The sequence below is a fragment of the Vulpes vulpes genome, chromosome 14 (assembly GCF_048418805.1).
Source record: "Vulpes vulpes isolate BD-2025 chromosome 14, VulVul3, whole genome shotgun sequence".
NCBI classification, from domain to species: Eukaryota; Metazoa; Chordata; class Mammalia; order Carnivora; family Canidae; genus Vulpes; species Vulpes vulpes.
The window spans coordinates 13,000,592-13,013,348 of NC_132793.1; the positions used below are offsets into that span (position 1 = coordinate 13,000,592).

Below are 12,757 nucleotides of genomic sequence, written 5' to 3' on the forward strand. Positions count from 1 at the left end.
CATACAATTCTTTAAATGACCACTACAAAATGTATCAGTTTCAAAAACACAGGTTTCTGAACGACATATTTTCATAAGGTTGCCCAGATAACTGGGAATGAGAAATGCTACTGTTAAGATGTTCATATTCACTACTGTAAAGGAGTTTTGTTTAACACACAAAAAAGCTTGTCTCCTCAGAGTATACACAAGTTGGCCAGGTAGTAAAAAGGGTTAATTATAAAAATGAGGGCTCAACTAACATAAGTAAAAGGCAGTTTTTAAAACTGCATAGAAGTTTTATTGGATCATTGCTACAGCTGCCTAAAATTGGACAGCTCTACAAAACAGCGGGTTACTGGCAGAATTTCTAGATGTAATACTGGCCTCCATGAACATAGTGATGTAATACAAATAACAGGAAAGATACACATGCAGGCATTCTTGCACATGGCTTCACAGATGTGCGTACACACATGCACATTTGAAAGTGGACACATCTACACTTCCATTTCCATGTTAATGCTACCTACTTGATTTACAAGTTCAGGGATGCCCAGAGCTCTGTCAATTTCTTCCAAGCCTGTGGCATCTGTGTTGCTCAGGAGTGTGTGCAGCTGGTCCAACAATGCTCTTTCATCACTCTGCCCTTCTAGGTTAGAAGGTGGCCCAAGGAGATCATCCAGGGAATTCCTAAGAAGTGGCCTAAAAAGAGACTTGCAATCAATGTCAATGCTGCTTTTCCTCTTAAGACACACACACGCACACACATACACACGTGCACACACACACAAGCCACACACATTTTTAATACGTAGTAATAACTAAAATATGAAAAGCCATAAATAATAAACCGAGTAACAGAGAAGAGCAAATGGCACCAACTTAAATTGAAGGCCCACAATTTTAAACTTCTCCAGGCCATCTTACAATTACCACATCTAGCTTATACATACCTAGCTTACAATCCCACCACCAAAATGTAACTATTTAGACCCCTAGACACTTGGGAATAGCAGAGGTCAAGGGGGATAGGAGAGAGTGCGGTTTTCAAGGCCATACAAGAACAGAGGTGGTAGTAGTTATATTTGTTAACTTGAAGAAATCAACAAAGGACCAGAAAAAGAAAAGGAAGACGAGAGAAGAGAAAAGAAGAGAAGAGAAAGAGAAAAAGAAAGAGGAAGAGGAAGAGGAAGAGGAAGAGGAAGAGGAGGAGGGAGGGAGGAAGGGAAAGGGAAAGGGAAAGGGGAAAAAAGAAAAAAGAAAAAAGTTGAACTATCAACAAACTGAGGTTGGGAGCAGCCAAAATAACTTTTTGTTATCCTTGGCCCACAGAGCTCATGTATTAACAAGTATAGTACCAACTCCATACACCTACAGTAAGATGCCACAGTCCTCCAACATATTTAGAAGGGCATAGAACTAGATATTCACTCTGCCTCAGAAAAAGTTCCATGAGACTATTTGTTCTCCATTGAATATAGAAGCACTCAGGCTAATAAACTCACATGGCTACACCACTATCTACTCAATAGATCGATTCATTTTTTTTCTTTGCTTATTCTATTATAGAATTCAAGTTAGACTGGATGTTGACAGGTGGCTTTCATGTAAATGAGTTACTGACCAAGCTAAATAAAAGTGAAATACAGGCATAATCCACATCTTCCTTCACAAAAACAGAGTGCTGCAGTTCACTTCCACCATCATCACCGAAGTATTTTAAATAACTTTAGAAAAGAATTATCAAATCCTTAAAAATTAACCTGCCAGAAAACTGAGGCTCATTCTCTGAACACCACTTATCTTCTCAAACTGGTGGTAATTTATCCTCTCTGGTTTGACCACTCACTGGTTCTAAGAGCTAAACAATAGGGTGGTCTCCTCCCTCACTGGCTTGCTCCTTCGCCTCAATTTTTACACAGTCAGACAAATGCCCAGATGGCAGCCAAGCACCTCAATCACAGTGAGTTTTTCGCATTCTCTTTCAGGTCTGTTTCTGTGTTCTGATCCTTTTCTAGATAATCCAATGCTAACATTTTCTACAGAGTCATATAATAAAGCCCCACCTATTTTGAGTCCCATGAGGGCCTTGTTCCATGGACAACATGCCATCTGGCCAGGAACCTGGTTGGTTAGATGGTGCTGCCTGGCCATACGGACTGACCCCCATTCCCATGGGAATCTCACCAGGCCCTGGTGGAAGAAAAAGGCGATTCATTTTCAAAGAAGGCAATGACAAAAATTACCCTAAATCATCTAATTTTTTTTATAAAGGGGATGCTTACGCATTTGAAGCATCTGCTGCTGCTGTTGCTGCTGCTGCTGCTGCTGCTGCAACACTGGTCTTGCCCCTGGGATGCTATTGGCCCGCAGAGGCATGGTGGGCATCGAGCCACCCACTGCAGGTCTGGGTAAAGAAGCATTATAATCTGCTCCTGGTCTTCCCATGGAGTTTGTACTCATAGGTTCCATTCTACTGGCCTTTGAATTTTGTAAGCCCCAGTCTCCTGAGGAAGGGGTCTGATTCATAGTCACATTTCTGTTTGGTCCACCTAAAACAGTAGAAATGATTATGTCTTTTTCATATTATACTAAAATCCTTCCTATATATATAAGTACAGTCATTACACACAAACTTGACCCAAAAAGTGTTTTGTCATCATAAGAATAGGGCTGGCCAACTATTAAGACATTTATTTCCTAAGACATTTTTGATAGGCAACTATTGCCATGTACTCAGTAGCTTCCTTGAGAATTTAAGTAACCAAGATGTAGAATAAATTACAGAAACCCATGAAAGAAATAATATGCTGTTATTCAAAACCCTATTACTTAACCTCAATTATTTAAATAGCTTTAAGTATTTTAAATTTACTTTACCCAAAAGAAAATTTTAATCATAAATACTGATTATAAATAACATACCCATAGTTGAGCCATAATTTTCTTGACCATCCATCATTCTTGGATTCCCACCCAACATGGGCTGCTTTGTTAACATGGGGAAAGCACTGATATTCTTTACTGGAGGACTTGAGCCAACAGAAACGGGGCTATCTAGAGACACTGCTCGGTTATATGGGGGACGAATGGCCTGCACAGACTGTGGACTCCTCAAACCTGTTGAAACATAAATGCACAATATATAAAAATATTCTGATAACTTGGTACTTAAGTAATCAGACAACACATAAAATACCAATACCACACAAGAATGTCTTTCTTACTAAAATAAACACTGAGCATGAAAAAGAGGAGGGGGAGGAGGGGGACAGGGAAGGGAGAAGGAGGAGGGGGGAAGGGAAGGGGAGGAGGAGGAGGAGGCAGGGAAGGGAAAAAACCCTCATTTTCCAAATACAGTAGAAGCAAGAGTCTCAGTGTTGGCTGATATACTGGGCACTGTTCCACAGCCTGACAAGATCATTCATATTCTGCTTCACTTAATATTGAAAATGCTATCAATGTTCAAACTCCTAGAGGTTATTCCCTACATGTACTTAATTAGATGGATTCTCTGTTTACATTTTTAATTAAATGTAACCAGGTAAGTTGCCCTCTAATTAAACAAGTAATGAAACATAAAGTTTCCTCCTTTTTTCTTTCTGGTATCTGTGAGCTCTTCTTCCATCACTACCTGGAGTATCCCCTTCTTAAATTGATGAATGAGGAAAGCACACAGCTGTGGAAGAGAGGCTGCAGGAGAACCAGCAAACGTTAAAAGAAGAAAAGCCTCACAGATAAATGACAAGGTTCCACAAGTATCACAGGAAAGGTTTCAATCCACAGTTTGAGCTGCTTTTTAATTCAAGTCTCTGTGTCTAACAGAAATATATGCTCTGGTAGCTACTATTAATCTGGAGCAACTAAAGATGAAAATTTTCCTAGAAGTTCCATGATTATTAGCATATTCTTTTAAAAATGGGAAATTAAAAAAAAAAAAAAAAGAATAGGAAAATGCCCAGAGAACATTTTAAAATATTTGCACTATGAATTATAAAAAACTGAGAGGCATGATATGTATTTTGAAGTTAAAAATGCTAATTCGAGGGGCACCTGGGTGGCTCAGTGGTTGAATGTCTGCTTCGGCTCAGATTATGATCCCGGGCTCCTGGGATCAAGTCCTACATCAGGCTCCCTGTGGGGAGCCTGCTTCTCCCTCTGCCTATGTCTCTGCCTCTCTGTAACTCTCATGAATAAATAAAATCTTAAAAAAAAAAATACTAATTTGATTCCCATCTTAGTGTAAGAATACAGCTAACCCTTGAGCAACACAGGGGGGTTAAGAGCACCAAGCCCCCAGGACAGTCAAAAATCCATGTAACTATTAACTCCAAGAACTTAACTACTAGTAGCCTACTTAACCAAAAGACTTATCAATAAGTCAATTAACATATATTTTGTACGTCGTATGTATCATATATTATATTCTTAAAATAAGCAAGAAAATCATAAGAGGGGCGCCTGGGTGGCCCAGTTGGTGAAGTGGCCAAATCTTGATCTCAGCTCAAGTCTTGATCTCAAGGATCAAGAGTTCAAGGCCTGGGCAGCCCCGGTGGCACAGCGGTTTGGCACCGTCTTCAGTCCAGGGCATGATCCTGGAGACCCGGGATTGAGTCCCATGCTGGGGTCCCTGCATGCAGCCTGCTTCTCCCTCTGCCTGTGTCTCTGCCTCTCTCTCACTGTCTCTGTCTCTCAAGAATAAATAGATAAAATCTTTAAAAAAAAAAAAAAAAAGTTCAAGGCCTGCAGTAGGCTCCATAATCTGCATGGAGCCTACTTTTAAAAAAATGAGAAAATATACTTACAGTACTGTATTTATCGGAAAAAATCCACGTGTAAGCAAACATATGCAGTTCAAACCTGTATATGGTCACTGTACATACCAGTGTGCAGAAACTTTTAAAAGGCAGCAAGAATAAAACCTAGTTCTTTCTTACCCAGAGAATTAGTTCCTTGAAACATCTGTTGCTTGGTTCCCAGATTACTACCATTTGTAGATATGGAATTATTGTAAAAGTCAGAACTAGTGAGATCACCAAGAATAGCATCTAGATTATCCAAGTCTCCAGATCCCTGGAAAAAAAATTTTTTTTTAATTAACCTGTGTTGATTTATTTTTAATTAACATTACTAGATACATAGGTATAAACATATTCTTCAGAAGGCTCCTGGGTGGCTCAGTCAGTTAAGTGTCTACCTTTGGCTAGGGTGAGGATCTCTGGGTCCTGGGATGGAGCCCCATGTTGGGCTCCCTGCTCAGCAGGAAGTCAGCTTGTTCCTCTCACTCTGCCCCTCCCCTTGCCTGTGTGCTCTGTCATTCTCTCAAATAAATAAATAAAATCATTAAAAAAAAAAAAGAAGAACACAAATGAAATGGGAATAAGTAAAATACATAGTTACATGAAATGATAATGCCTAACTTTAAGTCTGGCGTCTTAAGACCCCTATCCCAAACCTTTTTCCTTGAAACTAAGATCAGTTTACAGAAATAAATCCTCTGGGTTTGGAAGTGCTTTTCAAGGGGCATTTTTAAATCTGCAATAGAAAAAAAAATCTGTAATAGAATTTTAATTCTCAAACTGTGGGATATTTTCCAGCTAATGTTACTCAGGATCATTAGCTGACAGAGAGGTCTGCCTCTACATCTACCTTATGAAAACAAGTGTAATTACTTAAGAAAGCAACAAGCTTTGGCCCAGGACGCAATCCTGGAGACCCAGGATCGAATCCCACGTCGGGCTCCCAGTGCATGGAGCCTGCTTCTCCTTCTGCCTATGTCTCTGCCTCTCTCTCTCTCTCTCTGTGACTATCATAAATAAATAAATAAAATTAAAAAAAAAAAAAAAGAAAGCAACAAGCTGATGTTCAATAAGAGATTCACAGGCATGCTTTAAAAAGAACTCCTGGTCAACAAATTTAGAGAGCAGTGAATTAAAACAAAATTAAACAGACATCCTAACAGTAAGACTTCCCCAAGAATATAATTTTCTCAGGTGCAGACTAACATCTCCCAGAAGAGTGTTCCTCAAGTACGGTTTGGGAAACCCTTATATAGAATGAGATCATGTACAGTATTAAAGTTGGTTTTAGGTACAAATCAAAATTCTGTTACTTAATACAAGTTTTTTTTTCTTCCTGTTTCTTTCTACTATCCATTTAAATGACCCAATCTATTCATCCTAACAATTATTCTATTATTGCTTCACTTTATGGGATCATTTCTCTTTCAAATTCTCCTCTGGTGATCCAGTAGTTGTTTATATCTTTTTCTCAGCTTCTTTATTCTCCATCATTTTGCCTTCTGTATCACTAATTCTCTCTTCTGCCTCATTTATCCTAGCAATCAGAGCCTCATTTTTTTATTGTATCTCATTATAGTTTTTTTATTTTAACTTGATTAGATTTTAATTCTTTTATTTCTCCAGAAAAGGATTCTCTAGTGTTGGCTATGATTTTTTCTTTTTCTTTTTCTTTTTTTAAGAATTATTTATTTATTCATTCATGAGAAACACAGAGAGAGCGAGCGGGGGGGCGGGGGGGGCAGAGACACAGGCAGAGGGAGAAACAGGCTCCATGCAAGGATGCAAGGAACCTGATGTGGGACTCGATCCCGGGTCTCCAGGATCACACCCTGGGCTGCAGGCGGCGCTAAACCGCTGCGCCACCAGGGCTGCCCACTATGACTTTTTCAAGCCCACTTACTATCTTTATAATCATTATTCCGAACTCTCGATCTGACATCTTATTTATTGTCCATACTGATTAGGTGAGATTTATTCCTGAGCTGCAAGGGTGGTTCAACAGCCACAAATCAATCAACATGATACGCTACATTAATAAAGGACAAGAACCATATGATCCTCTCAATAGATGCAGAAAAAGCATTTGGCAAAGTACAGCATCCTTTATTAAAATTCTTCACAATGTAAAGATAGAAGGAACATACCTCAATTATCATAAAAGCCATATATGAAAAGCCCACAGTATATATCATTCTCAATGGGGAAAAACTGAGAGCTTTGCTCCTAAGGTCAGGAGCACAGAAGGGATGTCCACCATTACCACTGCTGTTCAACATAGTACTAGAAGTCCTAGCCTCAGCAATCAGACAACAAAAGGAAATAAAAGGCATCTGAATCAACAAAGAAGTCGAACTCTCACACTCTTTGCAGGTGACCTGATAGTCTATATGGAAAACCCAAAAGACACCACCCCAAAATTGCTAGAACTCATACAGGATTCAGCAACATGGCAGGATATAAAATCAATGCACAGAAATCAGCTGCATTTCTATACATTAACAATGAAACAAAAGAAAGAGAAATTAAAGAGTCAATCCCCTTTACAATTGCACCCAAAACCATAAGATACCTAGGAATAAGCCTAACTAAAGAGGCAACGGATCTGTACTCAGAAAACTATAGAACATTCATGAAAGAAACTGAGGAATATACAAAGAAATGGAAAAACGTTCCATGCTCATAATTGGAAGAATATTGTTACAATGTTTATGCTACCTAGAACAATCTATACATTCAATGTACTCCCTATCAAAATACCATCAATTTATTTCATAGAAGTGGAATAATCTTAAAATTTGTATGGAACCAGAAAAGACCTCAAATAACCAAAGGAATGTTGAAAAAGAAAACCAGAACTGGTGGCACCACAATTCTGGACTTCAAACTCTATTACAAAGCTGTAATCATCAAGACAGTATGGTACTGACACAAAAACAGCCACACAGATCAATGAAACACAGATCCAGAAATGGACCCTCAACTCTATGGTCAACTCATCTTCAACATAGCAAGAAAGAATATCCAACGGAAAAAAAACAGTCCTTTGACAAATGGTGTTGGGAAAATTGGACAGCCACATGAAGAAGTATGAAACTGGACCATTTTCTCACACCATACACAAAACTAGACTGAAAATGGATGAAAGACCTAAATGTGAGACAGGAATCCATCAAAATCCTGGAGGAGAACAAAGGCAGCAACCTCTTTGACCTCTCCAACAGCTATTTTTTGTTAAATACATCTCCAAAGGCAAGGGGAAAAAAGGCAAAAATGAACTATTGGGACAGCATCAAGATAAAAAGCTTTTACACAGCAAAGGAAACAGGCAAAAAACCCAAAAAACAACCAAAAGAATGAGAGAAGATATTTGCAAATGAAGTATCAGATAAAGGGGTAGGATCCAAAATCTCTAAAGAATTTATCAAACTAAACACCCAAAGAACAAATAACTCAATCAAGAAATGGGCAGGAGACATGAACAAACATTTCTCCAAAGAAGACATACACATGGCCAACAGACACATGAAAAAATGCTCAACATCATTCGGCATCAGGAAAATACAAGTCTAAATCACAATGAGATACCACTTCACACTAGTCAGAATGGGCTAAAATGAACAAGTCAGGAAACGACAGATGTTGGTGAGGATGCAGAGAAAGGGGAACTTTCTTACACTGTTGGTGGGAATGCAAATTACTGCAGCCACTCCAAAAAAGTTGAAAATAGAACTACTCTATGACCCAACAACTGTACTACTGGATATTTAACCCAAAGATACAAATATAGTGATCCGAAGGGGCACTTGCACCTCAATGTTTATAGCAGCAATGTCCACAAAAGCCAAACCACAGAAAGAGCCTAGATGTCCATCGATAGATGAATGGATAAAAATATGGTCTATATACACAATGGAATACTATGCAGACATAAAAAAGATGAAATCTTGCCATGTGCAACAACATGGATGGGACTAGGGGATATCATGCTAAGTGAAATAAGTCAATTAGAGAAAGATAATGATCGTATAATCTCACTCATATGTGGAATATAAGAAGCAAAACACAGGATCACAGGGGAAAAGAGGAAAAATAAAAGACAAATCAGAGAGACAAACCACAAGAGACTCTTAATCATAGAAACAAACTGAGAGTCACTGGAGGGGAGGTGGGTGGGGGACGGGGTAACAGGGTGATGAACATTAAGGAGGGCACATGATGTAGTGAGCGCTGAGTGTTTTATAAGACTGATGAATGACTGATCTCTACCTCTGAAACCAATAATACATTATATGTTAATTGAATTTAAATAAAAATTTCAAAAAAAAAAACTCCATAAAACTTTTCAAACTGGCTACTAATTGGTTCGAGTTAGAGTTGCAATTTAAAACATACACATCTGATACTTCAAAATTGCATCATAATACACTTTACTGATGTCCAAAATATCATAAAGAAAGGACAGCTGAAGAGTAACTTCCATTACATAAACCTAAAATAGAAGGTATGATTTTGCATATAACACATGGTCTAACGCAGGCAATGATTAAACAATGATTAAGCTGGAATACAGAAAGAACAAATTACCTCTTCATTTGTTTCTGTCTTAATTTTAGAATCCTTCTCTTGACTCGAGCTAGGAATGGTGGAGCTGCTGCACTGACTCATTTTATTGTCCACTCCTTCCACTTTGGGCTGTAGTTCTTTAGAGAGTGTATCACTAGGATCATCCCTGTCCAGCAGATATCTAAGAAGTGCATTATTTTCCTTCTTCTTAGGACTTAGTTGCTCCTGTTTGACATTTCCTTCCACACAAGACACTGTACTACTAGTGTCTTTCCCAGTGGCTTCTGCAGTAATCTTGGCTACTTCTGCGGGTGAATTCCCATTCTGCAGCAACTTGTGCAGAATCCGGTGCTTCTCCTGCAGCAGTGACCCGTGCATATTCGACGTGGAGGACACCCCTCCAGAAGTGGAAGAAGAGACCCCAGAGGGGCTAGTGACACTAATGGAAGAGTCTTTACAACTTGAATCCAGGGGGGAGTTGGTCAAAGAGGAATGGCCCCGGTCATCAGAAGAACAGGTAAGTAACTGTAGTAATTTTTTATGACCTTTGCTTTCCAGAGGACCCCTCTGATTCTCTGACCCTTCGACAATGTTCTCCTTACTTTCCTTCTCACTGAGGTGATCCCTGCTATTTGACTGACACATTGAACTCTCCACTGGATTCTGGTCACAATACAAGCCCAGGGGACTCTTGGAATCCTGACTGTTCACTTTACTTGGCTGGCTTATATTCATATTGGGAGAGTTATCCAATTTGGGGCCTGGTGAAGACAGAGTAGATAAGAGAGAAGTCCCCACACCCTCACTGATAGCTTGAAGAGCACTCAGAGAGCTGCTGGAAAAGCTGTGGCTCCCAGTATTACCAGAAGATCCCATGGGAGAGTGCACACCTAGATTGGGAGAGAAATCAGGGAAAGAATTAAACTATCAGATGCTCTAACAAAACACCACTGAACTCTTCAAAGTTTCTCTTATAAAATGAACTAACTTTATAAGGATTACAACAGAACAAGAAGTAAAGAATTACTGAGGAAGAAAAAATAAAGGAAATGCCAACACCAGTACCTGCAACAGGAGAAAACTGATGTGAGGCCATCTTTGGACTCCCACGGTTACGAGGAGAAATCATGATGTTCTGCTGGCTGGAGCCGAGGCCAGGGCTCCCATGTGGAGGGCTACTCATGTTGAGACCATAGTTGCTGTTCTGGTAGGAAGATGGTGACTGCATGCCTGGCCCAGGGTTCATTGAAGCTATGGGATTGGAGGCCCCATACCTAGCCCCGCTCATCTGCCCTGTAGCGCTGGGGTCAGCCAAGCCATAGGGCCTGCTGCTCAGCATCTGTAAGCCTTGGTTTGGCGACATGCTCATCCCGCCTACTGAACTGTTGCACCCGGCTGTTGGAGGTCTAATGCCTGATCCAACAGGATTCGTGTTTGGCCTATACCCATTCTGTTCCCTGCAAAGAAAAAGGACAAACTTGCACTAAAATATTACAGGCATGTATTAAAGCATTCACTTTTTTTTTTTTTTTTTTTAATGATGAAATAAGTGTCTAGGAGCTTAACTTCCTAGGCACCATTCCAATACTTAGGGTCAATTCCAATCTAAATATTGACTAGTTATAAACCCAGTAACTTATTTTTTTTATATGCCACAGAATCTAAATGAGTGAGAGCACAGCACAGCACTGCAAAGGACCAACCACCCTGGTAGCTAGGATTATAACAGGGCTTTACTACAGCTGCCACATCTCTACACGCTAGCCTGGAGGTCACTGCAAATCACTCAGAGTAACTAATATGTGACTATTCTGTTGTTCCGTGTGCTGTTCATTTACCATTAGCAAAAGCAATAAATATCCTTTTTTCTTTCTCTACTTTTTCTTTCTTTTTCTTTCTCTACTTTCAAATTTTAAATTCAATCCCTAGAAGCAATGTAAGCATATCATTAAAAATGAAAGGTAACAGCAGTAGTCAGATTTTTTATTTTCTTTTATCCACAAGCCTTCCCATTTCCTAGCTTTCCCAGGAAGTAATTATCTAATGAAGAAATACATTTGTACTTAATAATATAACCTTAAAAATATGTGCTTGCTTCAGTAGCACATATATTAAAATGAGATATATAGAGAGAGATATCTCACGATCCAATAATCTAAACTCACTTCAGCAAATCCAATGTCTCTGCTTTTTCTCTTGATAAATCTTTTACTTTTACATTAAGAAAGCATCTTGAGAACACTGCTTCATTTAATGCGAGGAGACACAGTAATCTATCATTACCTCTGAAGAAAGTGGGTTGAGACAAAGCCATGCCGATCATTTGTGACAGGATTTCGGAAGAGTTTGCTTTTGGTTTGTGCTGTCACTATGGTTCCATCGGCCAATGAGAATCTATACACTGGGGTTTCTGCATGGCCATGGATATAAGCTGTTGGGGAAAATATACCATTACCAGTGACTACAACGGCAAAACAGAGACACAGAAGAGAGAAAGGTAATGTACTTCAAATGCCACATTTTCAAAATCAGTGAAAAGACTGGACCTGCTCAAAAATTATAAGCAGACTAAAGAATGTTAAAGAATCACTCTCTTACCCTACACACAAAAAACAACTATGGCCATGTATATACGTAATGTTTTATGGTATATAACCACAATAACAAGGCCGAGAATCAAACTCAAAATTCTTTACCTTCTTGATAGTGACGTTTCTGGGACCAGGACTGACCATCGTTAAGACTAAAAAATCTCTGGATACATCTTCGGATTATATCTTCAAAGCCAGGTCTCATGGAGGATCTCAGTGAATTGGTATCTATATTAACAACTTTTCCTATTAAACAGAAAATAAAAGTTTCAATCCAACCCACAAGTATTTACTGGTTGCACACCTCATGGCTTAGCACTGAAGAATAAAATAAAGATACTAAATCTCTGCTACATGTAAAGCTTTTCTTTTCAAGAAGTATCCTATAAGACACTCTTACATTAAATCTTCTACTGTGCAAAACATAAAAGAGTATCAAAGAAGTCTTTTCGCTTTCTGAATATACAAAATTTGACGTGTCTGGATAATCTTAGGTTCATTTTCACTTAAAGGAAAATAAGCACCTACCACGAAAATTGTTCATCTGAAGACATTTTGTCTCTGCAACTATGAAAATACTGGCCTACACAGCTAGCAGGAACAATTCTTTTCATCTGAGAGGTGACCGCATTTTTGAATACTTAAAATCTAAACCAGGAAGGTTAACCAAACACTCATTTCTACAATTTTAGAAGTTTCTGACAACTTTAGCTTAACATCAAATACACTAGCAAGACAAAACTTAATGTAACTCAAAAATGCTATGAAATTAAAGGTTTCATGAAGATGATCCTTACAAAAAAAGGATGGCTAGGGCTT

General features: G+C 38.9%; 1 protein-coding gene across 8 annotated transcripts in view; it reads right to left on the reverse strand.

The window, feature by feature from the left end:
- NCOA3 (nuclear receptor coactivator 3) overlaps positions 1–12,757 on the reverse strand; it is a 143,758-nt gene that overhangs the window by 15,567 nt on the left and 115,434 nt on the right. For all 8 annotated transcript variants that reach the window (XM_026014649.2, XM_026014647.2, XM_072735638.1 and 5 more), the window contains 9 exons: positions 12,044–12,184; positions 11,631–11,778; positions 10,413–10,804; positions 9,369–10,237; positions 4,920–5,055; positions 2,908–3,102; positions 2,268–2,534; positions 2,049–2,175; positions 513–684 (listed from right to left, as the gene is read on the reverse strand). In XM_026014649.2, coding sequence (XP_025870434.2) covers positions 513–684; positions 2,049–2,175; positions 2,268–2,534; positions 2,908–3,102; positions 4,920–5,055; positions 9,369–10,237; positions 10,413–10,804; positions 11,631–11,778; positions 12,044–12,184 — 2,447 coding nt within the window. The remainder of the gene's footprint in view (positions 1–512; positions 685–2,048; positions 2,176–2,267; positions 2,535–2,907; positions 3,103–4,919; positions 5,056–9,368; positions 10,238–10,412; positions 10,805–11,630; positions 11,779–12,043; positions 12,185–12,757) is intronic.